This window comes from Amphimedon queenslandica, unplaced genomic scaffold (genome assembly GCF_000090795.2).
Source record: "Amphimedon queenslandica unplaced genomic scaffold, v1.1 AMPQUscaffold_13448, whole genome shotgun sequence".
NCBI classification, from domain to species: domain Eukaryota; kingdom Metazoa; phylum Porifera; class Demospongiae; order Haplosclerida; family Niphatidae; genus Amphimedon; species Amphimedon queenslandica.
Genome location: NW_003546316.1, coordinates 166,582 through 187,463, shown reverse-complemented (window position 1 = coordinate 187,463; position 20,882 = coordinate 166,582). Strand labels below are relative to the sequence as shown.

General features: G+C 38.0%; 3 protein-coding genes across 3 annotated transcripts in view; all 3 read left to right on the top strand.

The window, feature by feature from the left end:
• The first annotated feature begins 7 nt into the window (after window positions 1-7).
• On the top strand, window positions 8-7,379 carry LOC100641168 (uncharacterized). Its single transcript, XM_019995313.1, has 19 exons — window positions 8-133; window positions 199-225; window positions 275-321; window positions 541-618; window positions 941-1,067; window positions 1,153-1,469; window positions 1,596-1,747; window positions 1,802-1,931; window positions 1,993-2,090; window positions 2,137-2,236; window positions 2,316-2,461; window positions 2,512-2,911; window positions 3,000-3,065; window positions 3,330-3,779; window positions 3,876-4,107; window positions 4,257-5,011; window positions 5,166-5,423; window positions 6,319-7,298; window positions 7,346-7,379. The coding sequence occupies exons 1-19, from the start codon at window positions 61-63 to the stop codon at window positions 7,377-7,379; spliced, it is 4,470 nt and encodes a 1,489-aa protein (XP_019850872.1). The 5' UTR covers window positions 8-60.
• An 8-nt stretch (window positions 7,380-7,387) lies between these two features.
• On the top strand, window positions 7,388-11,249 carry LOC109581301 (uncharacterized). The gene is made up of 2 exons (XM_019995311.1): window positions 7,388-11,193; window positions 11,238-11,249. The coding sequence occupies exons 1-2, from the start codon at window positions 7,582-7,584 to the stop codon at window positions 11,247-11,249; spliced, it is 3,624 nt and encodes a 1,207-aa protein (XP_019850870.1). The 5' UTR covers window positions 7,388-7,581.
• An 87-nt stretch (window positions 11,250-11,336) lies between these two features.
• Window positions 11,337-20,882, top strand: part of LOC109581300 (protocadherin Fat 4-like) — a 19,123-nt gene continuing 9,577 nt past the window's right edge. Inside the window, exon 1 of the mRNA XM_019995310.1 lies at window positions 11,337-20,879. Within this exon, the coding sequence (XP_019850869.1) occupies window positions 11,359-20,879 (9,521 nt within the window). The 5' untranslated portion in view covers window positions 11,337-11,358. The remainder of the gene's footprint in view (window positions 20,880-20,882) is intronic.

The window sequence follows — 20,882 nt, the reverse complement described above, 5'->3', positions numbered from 1 at the left end:
TTGCATTCTTTTTGTGCAGCAACTTTCAAAGACTTGGCATGCAAGACTAAGCGTTCAAGGATGCATGTCTTGAAGGTTGTAGCTCTTTTTATTTGTCTCTTGTCTGCTGCATTGCAGACCAGAGCTCAAGGAGGTAAGTAGCAATTAAAAATTCTTAAAAACTTACCTTCTTCTCTTTCTTTCTCTCTATTTTTGTAGCTTATAGTGGAGGCAGCTACTGCAATAGTAAGGATAAGTATTTAAGCGATTATTAATTCTATTTTTCTTACTATAGATGCTACAGATCCTGCATGTTTTGCTAACTGCCCAACTTACACTGAGGTAATTAAAATGCAAGAAGTGGTTATTATAATGCAGCTTATACTTATATTGATGCACAGTTTAATGCAATGCTTTTATACTGCAATGTTCATGTGCTTTAATTTTGAAAATAATTGCTACTTTTGTAAACATGTAATTTGATATGCATGATGCAGATTTTAAGTTTTAAAGTGATAGTTGTTGGATTGTGTATAATTTATCCTCTTATCATTTTCTTAGGAAGCTGGTCCTACCAAAATACTAGAAAAGGGTCTATTTATCAGTGACAATGACGTGAATGAGTTATTCCTGATGCAGGTGAGAGAGATTGAATGAGAGTTGTGGGTGGGTGGTACTCAATTACAAACACACACACACACAGTTCTTGTGATATTCATGATCATCAACAAAGTCATTGCTCGTGATTATTATCATTGACAAATAGACCGGTCTATGAATATCAGTATCAGTTTGGGTGGCACTGTAGGGTTACCTTAGGAACAGCATTTTTGACTCTCACAAAAAAAAGAATAAAGAGATACACCCACCACAGACAAAATTGAATATTAATGAAGGAAATTATTAATATAACATAATCTATTTATGTTCCCTTCTCTCTCTTTCTCTTTTGCTCTTGCAGTCTGCAATAGTTGAAGTCTTTTCTGATACAGCAGATTTTAATGCCATTGATCTCAATGCAACATATCTACCTGAGGGCCTAACTCAACAAACAATGATCACAACAGAGAATAGGTTGGACATTAAAGGTAAGACTTCAATATAACATGATTATATTTTAATGCTAAGATATTATTTATACTTTAAGTTTATTACTGAAATATTTTTATGCAGTTCTAACTATTGAAGGAGAGGCCTCTGTACTGGAGTATCAAGAAATCCTACGCAATGTCACATTCTTCATTAATTCCACGGAGCCTGATAGCACCAATAGGACTATATGCTTCAGTATATTTGATGGGATACATCACAGCAGTGCTGCCTGTGTAGTCCTAAGAATAATACTCTTGAATGATAATCCTCCATCAATTGTGAATGCCACTGGGCTGGGAGAGCCCTATGTTGAAGGATCTGGTGGTGTAGGATTATTGGAGGCTCTCAATATTACTGATGATGATGATCCTACACTATTCCTAATGGAGGGAGCTAGTGTAAGGGCTGTATAGTGATTAATAGCCACACTGCATGCCTGCATGTTCTGCTATGCTATGAAGACAGTGAATTTATAAGATCTTGAAAAATAATTTACATGTAATTATAATTTTTACTTTATTTAGATCAATGTACTGAACTTGTGCAATTCAATTTCAGATGAAATACTAGTTGATACCAGTGGTACTAACATTGTGATAGATCGAGATGGGCCTTGCCTAATCCTATCTGGCAATGACACCATTGCTAATTATACTCAAGTCCTACTGTCAGCAAGGTATGTATTTTGTATCATCTGATTTCATGTCATATTTTATCTTCTAATGTATAGATATAATAATACTGAAGACGAGCCTGATATCACTGATAGGACTATAGAGTTTTTAATTTATGATGGAAGATATAATGCATCTTTTAATGTTTCAATATCATCTGTACCTATAAATGATCATCCAACTGTGGTAAGATAGCTGCTTGATCTTGACCTCCTACTGTATTACAATGCAAATATCTATTTGACAGGTTCAATTCGCAGACAATGTAGCAAATTTAAGTGAGGCTAATTCTTCAAGCATTTTAGGCGCTCTATCTCCAATAACTTTAACTGATTCTGATACTAAGTGAGTTAAATCTCCTTAAATATTGATTTTTTATTTCTCTCTCCAGTGTTCCTGTATATGTGAACAGTGCTAGGATTGAGATACTTGATCCTTCCAGTGGAGAAGAGTTCTTGGAATTTATTGGGAGCTCTAACATCAGTGTACATGTAAGCATATAAAAATCACTAATTCACAGTATAACAATAATGATGATAATGATGATGATCGTCCTCACAATTGTTGTAGGTTAACAATTCATGCATTCTTATTAATGGCACTGAGACTTTGGATAAATATGAATCACTGATTAATAATACTATAGTCTACATTATTAATGATGAACCACCTTGTCCTCTTGATAGGAACATTAAAATTACCATCAATGATGATAGGTACAGGTTAAAACTTTGAAATTATGCCGTGTGACTGTACTTTCCTTTAGATATGCTATTTTAACAGTATCACTGATTCCTATCAATAACAAACGTCCAATACTTAACAGTGTATCTCCAGTTATCTTCACTGAGAATGACATGCAGTTCTATCCATTTCAGTCACTCAATATTACCGATCATGACAACTATTGCCTGCAGTATGGAGGTGTTATAGGAATGGCTGTGGCTACTCTAAGGAATGTTCTTGTCAATGAGTCTTTGATGCTTCATTCTCAAGCAGAATGGCTGCATTATTCTCCAATCGCCTGTAATATCCCCACTCCTCAATTGCCCAACCCTAATGAAGTTGAACTTTTGAATGATAATGCTACACTGTATTACTACTACTGTAGTGCTAATGATACTGAAATTAGAATTATTGGAACGGCAAGTATCAGCCAATATGAGGTAAAATTTTGATAACTTTACTTAATCTACTGTAAATTAATTTTATTTGTTTTATGCACCTGGTATTATCTTTTTATTAATTTTGCAGAATTTATTGAGAATGGTCCACTATTACTACTCATTTGAACCAACAGAAATTGCAAGATCACTTGAAGTAAGTAAAAACCAATTTTTAAATGATATTTATGGTACACTGCTTCTGCAAAAATACTAAGTATTTGTACAGAACTAGCCAATGAGGGCTAGGACTATAGTAGAGATTATAAGACTATTGTTTAGCCAAAAATAGTTCTTGTGATTTAGAAATTAGAAAGTTTGCCAATTGTCATTTTTGAGATTATGAGCACTCAGAAAATTTCCATGAAACTCTTATTATTCACATTATACCTACTGTCACTAATTGTTTTTCTTTTTTTAGCTCCAAGTATCTGATCTATCCTTCAATAACTTATTGAATATTACTGTTGCCATTAACCTCATTAACGATGAGCCTCCATTTGTCTCCACTGACCAGTCCCTATTCACTTTCACAGAAGAACCTAACAGCCTACCAGTGGTACCAGTGTCCATAGTCTCCCCATCGGCAACCATACTGGACAACGACAGGCTTGATGACAACCACAGGGTTGTCTCCCAAGTCTGTGCCTCCATTAATAACGTCTTCTCAGGTGACGAGCTGTTCTTTGATCTCGAGAATGACAACAGTTCGGCAAATTATATACTCAATGAGACGGAGACTGAAGTCTGTGTCAATTTCAGTTCTTGTGCTTTTGCTAATACTTCTTGCTTTACTACACTCTTGATGGGTTTTATGTATGATAATATTGAAGACGAACCAGATCTGACCCCCAGGAATATTACATTAACTGTAAGTCAACTTTTAGTATCAAAGATAATCTAATACTATTGGTCCTGTCATTAAATTATTAGCTGTGCTTTTTTACTAAAATTATTTTTTCCTTAGGCAATTGATGATACAGCAAACCTTGAGAGGTCTATTGTCATCATGGTAGCCATCACCCCCATTAATGATCATCAGCATTATCTCATATTGGATGGAACTAACAATAATAATGATAGTGTTGTTGTTTTTAAGGAAGATGATCAACCAGTTTTATTGACTAGCAGTCCAAGAGTTGTTGATATTGATGTTGGTCAGAAGAACTTTACATCAGCAACCATCACTATATTAGACGGTAATGATATTACTATTATTATTATATTTCATTATTATTATCATATTTTATTATTATTATATTTATACATGTATTTCTCTCTTTGTTTCTCTCTCTTTATTCTCTTTATTTTTTCTCTCTCCTCTCTCTCTCTTTCTCTCCTCCTATAGCTGATTATCAATATGATACTATATCACTAAACACAACAATGGTATCCCAGTATGGCTTGGTTCTCTCCAACACTTCCACTTCAACATACATCCTAATAGAAGGATCAGCCACTCAGTCTGCCTATGCTCATGTTCTCTCTACAGTAACATTCATTAACACTGATGATGAGCCTACCCCACGCGACCGGAGTATCAATAGGATTGTGGATTTTGAAGTTTCCGATGACAGTTTCACTGACACATCAATAGCAAACATAACTTTGATGCCAGTTAATGATATTCCTACTCTCAGCGTACCTGATGTCACCTTTAATGAATCCACTCGTGACCCTGTCTATCTCTTCCCTCCTGATGTAGCTATTGATGACAGTGACGATGAAATTATAGAATTTGCTAGGGTCAGGATAGAATCTCCATACGACAGTATGGATAATTTAACTATACATGGCACAACGGACCTCACCATTACTACTCAGACTATAACAGATCCTGCTCCAACTCCTTCTGTATGTTCACCAGCTGTGAATGAGTACACAATTCAACAGATCAGTATGACGGGACCTTTAAATAAAACAGATTTTAACTATGCATTGAGTAATATTACCTTTTCTAATTATTGTCCTGGACTGCTGACAAGCAGAAGAAGAGTCTCCATAATCCTTTTTGATGAGATGATGGGTTTTAGCCCAATTTCTATGTACATCAATATTGCTACTGTTGATGATCCTCCCTATTGCTACTTCGGATCATGGCCAGTAAGGAAAGAGAGAGAGAGAGAGAGAGAGGGAAAAGAGAGAAATATACCTAACTAGATATATTTACTTATTTAATCAGTATAATATTATTTATGAAAAAGAGGATAAAAGAGAAGAGAGAGGGAATTTATTTGTGTTTTTTTTTAATTTCCAGGGAGTGACTACCAGTTCTGCTGTATATAGTGAGTATGATCCTCCAGTAAGTATTGCTGCTGATTTCACCATCCAGGACTTTGATGGTCCTCATTACCTACACAATATAACACTGGAGGTCACTAATCTAGATAATGGAAACAGTGAAGTACTCAGTTTCAATACTACTGGAACAAATATCAGCTATCGTGAAACAAGGAGCTTGTTTGCAGCCACCTATATTCTAACTGGCTATGACACATTTGATAACTACACTAAGGTCAGTCACTTCTAATATTATAGATATTTAGAATGTTACATTATTATGTTATTATGCTATGTAAAAGTTTGAGCTAAATCTGATTTCAAATTTTTAAGTTGCGGCCATTTTCTGAAAAATTCCCTGTACTTTAACCCATGCTTTTTTCCAAAAAATGGCTCTAAAATGACCCCCCAATTTGTATTACATTTTTTGATACTATTAATGCCCTTATGCTATGTAAAAAGTTTGAGTCAATTCTGACTTCAATTTTTCAAGTTACGGCCATTTTTTAAAATTGACCATTTTTTGAAAAATTCTGTGTACTATAGCCCATGGTTTTTTCCAAAAAATTACTCCAAAATCACCTCCAATTTTTATTACAATTTTTGATACATAATGACATACTTATGCTATGTGGAAAGTTTAAGTTGATTTCAATTAAAATTTTTCAAGTTATGGCCATTTTTTAAAATTGGCCAATTTCTAAAAAATTCCCTGTACTATAGCCCATGCTTTTTTCCAAAAAATGGCTCCGAAATGACCCCCAATTTTTATTACATTTTCTGATACATATTGATGTCCTTATGCTATGTAGAAAGTTTGAGCTAATTCCAACTTCAATTTTTCAAGTTATGGCCATTTTTTAAAATGGGCCAATTTCTAAAAAATTCCCTGTACTATAGCCCATGCTTTTTTCCAAAAAATGGCTCCAAAATGACCCCCAATTTTTATTACATTTTCTGATGCATATCAACGACCTTTGGCTATGTAGAAAGATTGATCTGATATTGTATGACAAATTGCTCATTTAAAATGTATTGCATATATTTCAACGATACGATTTGCTACAAATTATAATGAAAATGCTCTAAATATTTCTTATACATTTAATATTATAAATTGACTTCTTCAGGTCTTGAGAACGCTAACGTACGTCAACAACATCATGAATCCCTATGACCAGCGGAACCGTCTCATTAGGATCATGCATCCTGATCCTACCTTCAATCCTTGTCAAATCAGCATAGACGTCATAAACATTAATGTACCTCCAGTCATAACACTGGATCATCATGTTACCTACATAGAGGATCAGGGACCGTTGCTTGCTAGCAATACAACCATTGATATAACTGATGAGGACAATGGCCGCTTGATTCGAGCTATGATTTACATTTCTAACTCTCCAACTGAGTTTGGTTCTATCACTGATTCCCTTACCATTGGTTCTGGTTTCACCAGTGGGGGTTTAAGCATCACTGGTAATGGTACTAACAGTATAACAGCAGTGGCCGCAGTTTCTCAGTTACATTCAGTTTTTGAGTCTCTTTTAAGTAACATTTTTTTCGAAACGAATGACCAATCAACCAATATCACTCGTAACTTAACAATGACTGTTCAAGAGTTTGCTAATGACCCTAGTCAACCTGCTGTCATTCCAATATACATTGAACAACGAAACGACCGACCTGTATTTATCAGTGACCCATTGATGACAACAGCAACTCTGGACGACTACCTTCCTGATAACAACGGCTTTGCTACTACCTCTCTTTTAAACAGAAGCGTGGTCAGTGATCCTGATTCTATCTACCCACCTAATCCTGACTTCGTTGGCATGGCTATCTTCGATTACAGCATGAGTAATCCCTCTCTTGGTGTCTGGCAGACCTGGTATAATGGCTCATGGGTTAACTTCACTACTGTTAGTGCCTGTAGCCCACTTTTCATCTCTCAAGGACAATGGCTAAGATTCCACCCTTTTCCAAGGCTAGAGAAAGAGAATGGAGATGCAAGCATCACCTATTGGGCTTGGGATGGTACTAGTACTGTCACATGTAACAATAACTCTGTTAGGACTGATGTGGAATCTCCTGTCAGTAACACTTCAAAGTCCTTCTCTTACTCAGTAACATATCTCAATCGTCCTCCTTCTATAGTAGTAGATTCCTTTCCTCTTCCTTCTATTACTGAGGACAGCCCCACCAATGGCTCTATAGTTTATAACATTGTTAATGCCATTGCTACTGATCCTGATGACTCACCTCTTTTGGGTCTTGCATTTATAAATGCTTCTAATGCCAATGGGCGTTGGCAGTACTATGACAACATCACTCATTTTAGTTGGGTTGATTTCCCATCCAATCTCTCCTCGGCCTATGCCCTTCACTTATCAATGGAGTACATGTTTAGGTTTCTGCCTAATCAAGATTTCTATGGTCAAACTAGTGTTACAGTACATGCATGGGATCTTTCTAATTCAAAGTTATATTCATCTTTCTTTTCGCCAGTTGAAGTAACTCCTTCTGGAGCATATTCTCCATCAACTCTAGAGATGACACTTGATGTTACTCCCGGTAATGATCCACCTGTTATTTCTGTGCCTAATAGTCAAATCACATATGTAGAAAATGGTCCATCCATTGTCATATTCGCTTCACTTAATATAACTGATGTTGACAATGCTAATTTGACATCAGGAGTCATCACTCTATCTTGCCCTGATTGTCTCCATGGCTTTTACAGGCCCAGTCTTTTCCTTCAACCAACTTCTCCTGATGTATTAGAATATGTAACTAATAATGATTTTAATGTAACACAAGTGGAAAACAACACCATTCTACAATATAGTGTGCTACCTTTAGCAAGTTATGCAGCTAGCATTGATGATTTTAAGTCGATTCTTAGCTCATTCAAATTCAAAAATATCATGGAAGAGCCATCGATTTTTGACCGCATTGTATCACTGCATGTATCAGATGGACACAGTTTGAGTAATACTCTTAATGTGACTATTACCATGCAACAAATCAATAATAATCCACCAAGTATTGAGCTACCTTTCACTAGTATCAATTATATTGAGGGTAGTGGTGAACTGAAGCTCGATTTTAACTCTTCAGATATCATAACAGATCCTGATGAATCACTACCATTTTATACTTTACAAGTTACTTTGTTGAGTGCCAGTGATGAAGTTGATGAGTCCATTTCAAGCTCTTACAATGCTTTGAGCATTAATGTTACGTCTTACAATGATTCTCATTTATTATTCACTGGCCCTGCGAGTTTAGCAGTTTTCAATGATATCACCAACAGTATCAGTTATACTAATAATGAAGATGAGCCTGGAATGGTCTCAGTTCAAGTCCAGTATTCGGTATATGATGGTGTGTATACTAGCACTCCAGCTATTCTCACTATTAATATTATGCCAATCAATGACCATAAGCCTATTCTTGATATTGGCTCTTCTCCTGTAATACTCTACCAGGAGGAGAATCCTATCTCTAGTCCTGTCTTAATATTCCCTGATATCACTGTCAGTGATGCTGATGTACCAGTCACACCAGTACTAGGAGCTAATGTGACAATAGAGAATCCATTGGATGGAAGCTATGAGGCCTTAATGCTTAATAGTGTAGTCCCTAATGTAGAAGCACAGTACAGCAATGCTACTCTACACATCAGGAGTAATGGAGGTGCTCCTATTACAACTAGTGATGTACAGGATGCATTGAGGATACTTGCTTATCAGAACAGAGCAGAAGAGCCTAATTCTACTCCACGTAATATCACAGTAATTGTGGAAGATGCATTGTATGGAGGTACACTCAATTACTCTGATCCAGTCTCTGCTAGGATTGACTTTATCCTAGCTAATGACCCTCCTACCGTTCTATTGGGTCAAAGCACTGTTTTGTACACAGAGAGCCAAGACCCTCTGCTTTTATCACCTTCTGCTGTTATTTCTGATGTCGATAACACCAATTTAGCTGGGCTGCTCATTAGTTTGTCTGCTAATTTAACTGATTTTTCTTTTGAAAGGTTGAGTGTTAACAAGTCTTTACTGCCATCATCAATAGAACTCAATGAGACCAACACAGAGCTGGTATTAACGGGAGTAGAATCCCTGAGTATCTATGAAGAGGTACTTCGTACACTCACTTATGATAATGAAGACTTGAATCCAGTGACTGAGATAAGATCAGTAAATGTTATTCCAATTGGAGTGGGAACTGGGCCTGGTCACTCTGACCTAGTGAGGATAGAGTTTGATGCTGTCAATAATCCTCCATCATTTGATTTGAATGGTAACAATACAGGAGGTATTAATTATTACACTGATTTTACTGAAGAGGCTCAAGATCCTATTCCTATTGTGTCAGGAGATGCTCTCTTGACTGATGTTGATAACAGTAGCTTGCACTTGGTCTCTCTAGCACTTTCTCCTTTCTTGGATGATGAAGAGATACAAGCTCCTACTTTCAATTCCAGCCTACTACAGCTCCATCGTGCTAGCCAAGTCAATTTAACTTTTACAGGTGTAGGAGGCTCTGCACCTATTGCCAGCTTTTTAGAGGCACTGAAGGCTCTAAGATACATCAATAGAGCTGATGAGCCAGATACAACTACAAGACGAATAACATTCATGGCAAGTGATGGAGCAACAATGAGCCAGCCTGCCTTCACTTTTATTACTATTAACTCTATTAATGATGTGCCTCAACTGAACTTAACTTCTACATCGAGAAATTACACAATCTCATGGACAGAGAATGATATGCCTATCACTATGACATCAAGCCCTTCAGTATATGATGCTGATAGCACTGGTTTCACTGCAGTTAGAGTTGGAGATGTGAATGAAGTTAGTGGAGACTTGATTACGCTAAATGGCTCTCAGTTAATGATGGATCCTAATCATAATAATATTTATATTGCTACCTTTCCCACTCCACTAACTGCCAGTGCTCTACAAAACCTTCTCTCTACTCTATCATTCTCTAACATTGATGAAGAACCTCCTGTTACTGATAGGGTATACTGTGTCTCAATATCTGATGGATTCTCTTGGAGTTATCCTGCTTGTGTGGAGATTAAAGTTATACCTGTCAATGACAATGCTCCTGTCATTTCACCTAGCGAAGCTACTGTAACTGTACAAGAAAACATGACTAATACACCTTATATACTTCCAACTAATTTCACTGCAACCGACTTGGATAACGTTGATTCTCATTCTAATCTCACTTGGGCTATTGTTTCTGGTGATGACTGCCATCAGAGTGCATCAGCCATGAACATGTTCTCATTCTCTGGTGATAACTCTACCAGTAGTGATTACATTGTAGAGCCATTGCCTTGTCGATTCTCTATTGATAGCAATGGACGTGTTACAGTAGTATCAGTACTGGATAGGGAGACTAGGGACTTGTATGTACTCAATATTTCTGTTACTGATGGATTGTTCACTGATTATGCATCACTGACTGTTATAGTGAGTGATATTGATGATAATCCGACTTGCTTTAGTCCTCAGGTATACAATGCAACTGTTTCACTAGGAGACAAGAAAGGGACACAGCTAGCTATACTTACTCTTACAGACTTAGATTCCAGTATACCTTCTCCTCCTTCTCTTCATTTTGGACCAATTATGCTTACTCCTTCTTCTGCTGGTTTAACATCAGTAGCTTTTAGATTGGATGAAAATAATGGAACCCTTACTCTTAATATTGATGAAGGAAACTCAGGCTTTGCACCAATGCAATCTCTTTATGAATTAGAAGCTGATTTTGAGTTTGGTTCGGGTTCTGCCAAACAATTTGGATGTGGAGCTGTAGTATACATTGAAGTTCCATTCAATGCACATGCACCAGTTTTTACATCAACAGACTACTCTTTCACAATTAATGAAAACACAGCAATAGATACACCAGTAGGCCTTATAATTAATGCTACTGATGATGATCAAGGATCTTATGGAATGATTACATACTCAATGGTAACACAAGGTTCTCTGTTTAAAATTGACTCTACTACTGGCAGTATCAGTGTTAGTGCTGCTATAGATTTTGAAATGGTTGGTCCTACATACATGTTTACAGTGAGTGCTAGTGATGGTCTTAAAAATACACATGTAATTACAACCAATGTAACAGCCAATATTATGGATGTTAATGAGTTTCCCCCAGTCTTCAATCGTCTTGACTATAGTGATTCAGCTGTTTGTGAGAATGTACCACTAGGAACTGAAGTACTAACAGTACAAGCTACTGATGGAGATGCTGGCAGTTTTGGTCAAATATTTTATAGCATAGACTCTAATTCTATATCATGTTGCTTTGATGTCAACTCAACTACTGGAGTCATTTATACCAACAGTAGCATTGACTTTGATACTGGTGATTACAGACGCAGTTTTTATGTTATTGCTACTGATTTGGGAGGGAGAGTGAGCTCTATTGGCACTTTTGTTACTATCACTATATTAAATGATAATGATCATATTCCAATGTTTCCAAATCAATCACTTGCTGTTGCTATACCAGAGAACTTCCCTGTACAGTCTCCATTACCATCACAGCTAATGGCTACCGATGGAGACATATACTGTAGGATAGATCAATGCAATGGTGCTGTTATCATTGATAATAGCTCATGTAGGAATCAACCAACTTTATTAACATATGCCATTGTATCAGGCAATGGAGATGGGCTTTTCTCTATTGATTCCACTACTGGTGTTGTATCAGTTGCTATGGAAATTGATCACGAATCACTTAACATAACGATATATGATCTCATCGTATCAGTCACTGATGGCCAATACACGTCCTATGCAAACCTATCAGTCAGCATTATCAATGTTAGTGAGTTTGCTCCCATGTTTGAAAAGGATAACTACACAGCCTCCATTAATGAGAGAGTACCCATTGGGACATTAGTAGAAACTGTGCTAGCTTTTGATGATGATAACAGCCCATTCACATATTCCCTGGTTGGTGATGATGTTGATTACTTTACTATTGGTCCTAATAGTGGTGAGGTTAGGACAGCAAGGGAGATTGATTATGAAATGAAGCCTGTTTTCTCTTTGCTTGTTGTTGCCTCTGAAGTGGCCATGCCTAACATGAGTGGTTATGCTAATTTGTTGATTCATGTTAATGATATCAACGATAATCGTCCCTTGTTTGATCAAGATGAGTATCAGTTTGAGCTACTTGAGAACTTACCACCAGGCACTAGTGTGGGTACTGTATCAGCAAGTGATGCTGATTCTGGTATCAATGCTGATATTAGTTACTCCATACTTTCAGTTCATCCTCCTTCTCATTATCCTTCTTTTACCATCAACTCTACATCAGGAGAGATTACATCTACTCAAAGTTTTGATAGAGAAGAGACAGATGAGTATACTTTTATGGTGGCTGCTACTGACACTGGTCATCGCAACAGCAGTGTCACAGTGACTGTGAGAGTCAATGATGTGAATGATAATCCTTCCATTATGAATGACACTATATTGGATACACCTGAAAATACACCTTTAAATACAGTCATATTGACACTGGTATCCACTGATGCTGATACTCCCCCTAATTCTCATGTGACCTACCAACTTGTAAATGATTTCAATGGAAATTTTAATATTACCGGAGATAAGCTCATTGTGGCTAGTAGTCTAGACTATGAAGGGATACAGTCGTACAACTTAGTTGTAATGCTAACTAATGGAAATCTAACTTCTTATGCTAATGTTACAGTAAATGTCCTTGATGTCAATGATAATGCTCCTATCTTTACCAGCCCATCTGAAGTCTCTATACCCGAGGATGCTCCCATTGGTAGCCTAGTGTTACCACTCTCAGCTACTGATGCTGATGACAATGGTGATGAACCAGTCAGTTTTATGTTAGCTGATAATTACACTGGCCCTTTCTCCTTAGACTCTAATTTGGTAATAGTTTCTGCTGGGTTAGATCGTGAATCTCAAATGATACACTACCTACCAATCATTGCCTTTAATCCTAATTCCACTGGCCCTATCACAACCCAAAACCTCACCATTACTCTAATTGATGTTAACGACAACATTCCTCAATTCTCTGCTGATCCAATCCTATTCTCAGTTCTTGAGAATCACACCCTTGGACAGTCAGTGGGTGTACTAACAGCTACTGATATTGATCAACTTTCAAATGCAAAACTAACATACACACTGTCTCAGCCTGATCCATCTCTTCCTTTTGCTATCAATCCTCTAACTGGAGAGATAAACCTAACTTCTTCTTTAGATTATGAATTAGTGACCTCGTACAGTTTTAATGCAATAGTAACTGATGGTGGAGAGCCAGCTTTATTTTCTACAGCACTAGTTATCGTTAATGTATCAGATATCAATGACAACAGCCCAATATTTACCAGTGATGTGTACAATGTATCTGTACTTGAGTCTATCAAAACAAGCAGTGTAATTATTCAATTATCAGCCTCTGATGTTGATTCCGGCAGTAATGCTGATATTACATTCTCTCTTATTGATTCCTCTCTACCATTCTACATCAATGGGTCTTATGTACTCCTTGGGGCTTCATCCTTGGACAGGGAGTCTGTATCAGAATATACTTTTAATGTGGTAGCAACTGATGGTGGTCATCCTTCACGCAACTCAACAGCTCAAGTTATTGTTACAGTTCAAGATGTCAATGATAACTCTCCTGTCATTGATCTTGTATATCTCAATGATTCTATACCAGAGAACACTCAAATAGGAACCGTAGTAGCTATATTCAATGTCACTGATGCTGATATTGGTCCAAATGCTCTTACAACTCTCACATTATCAGGAGAATTCAGTCATTTTGAAGTCGATCAAGACGGAGTTGTGAGACTACGTACATCACTAGACTTTGATACTGGTAACACGACTTTTAATATTGTGTTAGTAGCACGTAACAATAATTCAACACCACGTTTGACATCAACGTACCCATTTAGTATCAGCCTTAGCAATATTAACGATAATGCTCCAATGATTGAATTTGGTAAAACAGTTGTTTCATTTGATGAGGGTATCAATGAAGTACCGTTAAATGTTGGTGTTAATATTAGTGATGCTGATGATCATAACGAGATGGGTTTCACTCGGATATATGATGCAAAAATTGAGTTTATTAATCCAAACCCACTCGAAATAAGCTCGCCATTCTCACCCACAGCAGCTGAAGACCCATCTGACTGTCCACTCGAGGACAAGACAAGGAAGCTGCAGTCATGTGGCTTTACTGCTACTTTTGAACTACAGACTAATCTTGCAACTGGTAGCCTCAGACTATATCCTGGAACGATACAAACCAATAATGGAGCTACACTAGTATTGGATGGCAGTAACCACTATGCATACATGCCTGTTACAAATTCCTTTACTAGTTTCTCTATGCTCTCGTGGGTATGGTATACACAAACCTCCTCTCCTTCTACAATATTCTCTTATGTTAATAGTGATTATACCGTATTCAGTGCAGTGTGTTATGATGCAGATCTTGTATTTACATACTACAATGCTACACAGCACAATGTTACATTCAGAGGCTCTTGTTCAGCTCTCACAGATCAATGGCATCACTTGGCTCTCACTATAAACCAATTACAAGGTCAACCTGTATTAAGTGTCTTCATAGATGGAACTCTTAATGATAGAACTGTCATAAATGCACCACAAGATGATGATAGGACTAAAAGATTATTTATTGGAGTTAGTCCAATTGGCAGTGGTTGGTTCCAAGTTGCAGACTACTTTACTGGTAGACTCCACAGACTTGCCTTCAGTTCATCAGTAATAACAGAGCAGCACATTAACTGTGTGATAGGCTGTGGTGTCTATCTATACTCGTCCTCTCTCAATCCTCCTGTACAATATCATTATGACTACTCTAGCAGGCAGTTATATGCTTCAGGAGTCAGAGTGGTTCAAGTGTATGAGCAATTCCTTGATACAATAACATTTGTTACAGCATTCAGTGAGCCAATGACTTTAGAATATAATTTAGACTACACTGTGACTGATGGTGTCTTTAACTCTATACCAATGCAACTCAATATAACTCTTAATCCAACTAATGATGGACCACCAGTCTTAGCTCTTAATGGTGACCTTGGAACTAACTTTAATGCAGAGTTTGTTGAAGAGGGAGGACCAGTGGCTGTCGTTAATTCTTCATTGACTTTGACTGATGTTGATTCAGTCTCATCCCCTTATGTTGTAAATGCCACTATATTGTATTCAGAGCAGGCAGTGGGTGAAGAGGTGCTAGCAGTTAGTAATATTCCCCAGGGCATGTCTGCAGTATATTCAGGATACTCACTGATATTGAGTGGATCTTTAACCATCGATCAATTCCAGTTGTCACTAAGGACTCTTACTTATGATAATTATGCAGATGAGCCTCAAGGAGACTCACGTATCATTAGTATAGTTGTTAACGATAGTCCTTGGAAGAGTAACACTGCTAATGCTTCTCTATCGATCCGCTATGTTAATGACCCACCAGTACTCTCAGTCAAGTCTTCTACTGCAGAATATGCTGAAGGTGATGGTCTTGTACCATTATTGATTGATGCTAATGTCACTGATAATGATAACACCACTCTTGTATCAGCCTTAGTCACCTTTTTCCCTCCTGATGGATCCCTAGAGGCTCTCGTTGTTGATACCTCAGACACTGACATTACTAGTGTCTATGCTAATGGTACACTCGTGTTGAGTGGAGAGGATATTTTAGATTCTTATGCTGCAGTGCTGTCAAGCCTAAGCTACATAAACAATAAAACTGACAACATTACTGGTGGAACGAGAGTGTTTTCCTTCTATTTATTTGATAGTAGCAGTACAGGACATTTTGTGCAGTCCACTAGCTTGTTTATTCAAGGAGTGAATGACCCACCTATAGTTGATCTTAATGGAGATGATATGGCAGGCAATAGTTTCACTGATACATTTACTGAAGATACCGATATGACTATACCAGCAGCCTCACCTACCTTGTCACTGATTGATGTGGACAGCTCTACTCTAGAGTATGTTAGAATTGAGTTTTTAAGGAGACCTGATGGAGAGCAAGAGAGCATTTTACTTGATACCCAAGGAGGAGCATTCTCTTTTACTTCCAATGGTAACGTGTACACTTTAAGACCTGGTTCACTCACAATGCCTTCAGTTGATCAGTTTCAACAAGTACTGCGAACTTTACGGTATCATAATACAGCCGAAGAACCCACTCAAGGCCTTCACTCGCTATCACTCATTGTCAATGATGGGATAGACTCTAGTGTACCAGTTTACATCAACATCACTGTAAAATCAGTCAACGATCCGCCATATGTTGATTTGGATACTAGTCAAAATGGGACCGGGTTTAGTGGAGTATTTATTGAAGAGAGCTCTACACCAACTGAACTGACATCAAGTAATGTATTAGTAACTGATAATGATGCTAATGCTACTATAGTGTCACTAACTGTTAGCATCAATGAACTTCTTGATGGTTTTAGTGAGTCCATTGTATCACTAGATCCTAACATAACCCTACCTGCTCCTACCCTCCAACCAAACAGTGTACTGTCATATACTATTACTCCTATTGATGGAGCTGTAGAGTATATCAGCTATTTGTTATCAGTATTGGCTTATGATAATAGTAGGCTTGAGCCAACCCGAGGGCAGCGTCAAATCATAATCTCACTATATGATGGTTTCAATAGGAGCAATGATGCAGTGTCACTCATCACTGTGGAAACTCTGAATGAGCATGTACCTAACTTCACTCAGTCAATATACAGTGCCAGTATTTATGAGAATCAACCTAATGGTACTCTATTGGCTAGAGTAATGGCTAGTGATGGTGACAGTGGAACGGATGGTCGTATAACATACTCCATTGTCTCTGTATCTCCCAGTGTAGGAATGAACAGGTTTACCATTGGGAGTGATAATGGTCGAATAACAGCAGTGTCACTAGACAGGGAGGACATTGACATGTACAACATAACAGTGGCTGCTACTGATTCTGGCCCAGATCCTAACACAGCTACAGCATTAGTTACAGTTGAAGTATTAAATGAAAATGATAACTCACCATATTTCCCTCAGTCAGTATATCACCTCTCAATACCCGAGGACACTCCTACTTACACTGAAATTGACGTTGTTTCTGCTATCGATCCAGACATTCCTGATCAGTTATTCTATCAGCTTATTTCAGATACATTCCAAATATTAAATAATGGTACTCTTAGATTGATAAAGTCAGTAGATGCCGATGGAGCTATGACTGTGTACAATATCACAATTACTGCCATTGATTTATTTGGCCACACAGGTGACACAATCTACACTATCACAGTCACTGATGTTAATGATAACACTCCATCCTTCAGTCAGGATTCTTATCAAGGCTCTGTTCCAGAGAACCTGTTGGATGAATACGTAGCTACAGTCTCTGCCACTGATCTTGACTCTACAAGTAACGGAGAGATAAGTTACTCTTTTGAAAACCCTGATACCCTTCAATACTTTACTATTGATAATACTACTGGTGTCATAAGAACTGCTAGTGAGCTAAACCGTGAAGAGCAGCAGTCCTATACTCTAACAGTGTTAGCAACTGATGCTGGCGATATTCCACTAACTGGTAGTGCAACTGTAGATGTATCTGTATTGGACATTAACGACAATACTCCTTCTTTCTCTGCCACTGAATACAGTGCATCTGTGCTTGAGAATATACCCAATGTGTATATAGTTACTGTCAATGCTACTGATCCTGATAATGGCTCCAATGGCTCCATCACTTACAGTCTATCAAACACTGTGACCCTATTTAGAATTGATGGAGTCACTGGAGATATATATGCCATTGGGTCTTTGGATAGGGAGACCACTTCATCTCAAGTTTTTGTAGTCTACGCAGCGGATGGTGGTAATCCGAGCCGGACCTCATCAGCAGCTGTGAATGTGAGTGTGATTGATGTCAACGATAATTCTCCAATGTTTATTGGTGATCCGTATTCCGGAAGCATACCTGAAAATGAAGCTGGTTACAATATACTGACAGTAGAAGCCACTGATGCTGACTATGGATCTAATTCTCAAATAACATACATTCTTCAAACTCACACAGACCTCTTCTCTATTGACTCGTCAACCGGTCAACTGAGATCTTTAGTTGGTCTTGATTTTGAGTCTCGCTGCTTCTACCAGTTACAAGTTGTTGCAGTAGACGGTGGGTCTCCTCCAAGGAACTCAACCACACTAATAGACATTAATGTAATACCACATAACGATCATCCTCCTACTTTCTCCTCTCCTTCCTACAGTGTTCAGATTTTTGAGGAGTTACCCAATGGGACTTTCGTTGCTAGTGTTTTTGCTGTCGATAATGATACAACATTGTGTGAGCTTGGCCTCTCACTTGGTTCTGGGTCTGGCTCAGGACTAATAATGCCCGGCAGTCTAGCTCCTATGACGTCAAGTATTACCTACTCACTTCTCAATGCTCTCACTGACTTCCAGATTGATCCTGATACTGGGAATATCACAACAAGAACTGAGATTGATCGGGAAATGAATTCGTCTTACCTACTCACTGTCACTGCCACTGAGGCAGCCTCCAATCTCACCAGCACTGCTACTGTCTATGTATCTATCATTGATATTAATGACAATCCTCCTATATTCTTACAAAGATCATACAGTCGAGAAATACCAGAGAGCACGCCAGTTGGTACTCAAATATTGCAAGTAATGGCAACAGATGCTGACTTCATTGATCAAGGAAACCTAAGATATCAGATATTGAACTTTGTGCCTTTGTTTAACATAAGCTCTAGGACTGGTGCCATTTATCTTGCAGAAGCTGTTGATTTTGAGACCATTGAATCAACTACGCGGACATTTTCTGTTGAAGTCTTTGATTCAGGGAATGTTCACTTTGATTTGATACCAGTCACGATCAGTATCATTGATACTAATGATCTGCCCCCATACATAGCCACTGTCTCTTCTTCTCTCACTTTTATTGAGGGCAGCATCAGTCTCGGCCCTTTCCCTGATATGAATATTACCGACCCTGATGTATTGCAGAATCTATACAGTGCCAATGTCACATTAGCTACCTCTACCAATAACACAGCTACTAATTGCCTCTGTACTAATATATCTGTATCTGATTCATGTACACTAGGCTGTGTAGAGTTCTTACAATTAGATCCTAAAGAGTTTCCTGGTACTATTACGCAATCTTCAGATGGCCACAGTCTCTTACTGACAGGAAACTATTCAATAGAGGCCTACAGGGCAGCCATTGTATCTATTTTGTATGTGAATCTTATCACTCATCCTCATCCAACTCCTAGAGAGGTATCATTGATTGTTAATGATGGCGTATTGGATAGTAACATACTTATCAACAGCATCGACATTGTTCCACTCAACCAGTTCTCGCCTGTCATTGATCTCAATGGCCCTGACGTTGATGGTATAAATTATAACATTACTTTCAACGAACAAGGAACAGCTGTCAATATTGCAAGTTCCCAGGCGACCATCACCGATAATGACACAATGTCTGCCCTAACAAGACTCACGGTATCACTGCTCAATCCTCAAGATGGTAATGACGAGTCTATAAGGCTCAAAACTGGTACTATACTACCTAGTGGTATCACTATGCATGAGTCTTCTACAGCCCATAGTATCATACTACAAGGAACAGGATCTCTTTCTGATTACACTGAACTAATAAGGCAGTTGGAGTATATCAATACTGCACCGGAACCCCAGGACACCCAACGTATCATAAACTTTCAAGCAACCGAGCACCACTTGTCAAGTGCTGTGGCAGTGACACTGGTTACAATAGTAACAAGGGATGACAACATGCCAAGTATTGTTGCTAGTCCTCCAATGATCAACTATGCTACTTTGTATTACGAGACTTCAGGAGCAGTGGGTGTTGTAACATCTGATGCTTACATTTCAGATAATGACGTACCTGCTTACATAACAGAACTGCAAATTTTTGTATTTGTTTCTCCGTCTGTTTATGACAGGATTACATTAAATGGTAATATTTCTAGTGACATTTCTGTTAGCCATCTCTCAAACTATCACCTCGTGCTATCTGGCACTTCAACAGTAGCAGAATACACTAAGGCACTAAAACAAGTGACATATTTGTATGATAGGGAAGAGTTTGAATCATTTCCAATAACTAAATATATATATCTTCAAGTTAGCGACACAATGCATTCTGTATTTGCAGTGACACGTTTCACATTCGTCCCTCAAAACGACCAACAGCCTCAATTCAACTCTTCACTCTACACTGCTTCATTGTCTGAGTCTACTCCTGTTGGATCCTTCATCTTACAGTTATCTTCCACTGATTCAGATGTCTTTAATACCACAGATACAGTGTACAGTATAACAGCTGGTAATAATGACGGTCTTTTCTCTCTCTCCAATACAAGTGGCGTACTCAGTCTTGCTAGTCCTCTTGATCATGAACTCATTATGATGCATACGCTAGTAGTTGAAGCTACTGATCTCTTACTCGAGGCTGGAGGGGCAGCACCAGGCACTGCTATGATAGTAATAACTGTTAATGATACCAATGACAATATACCAATGTC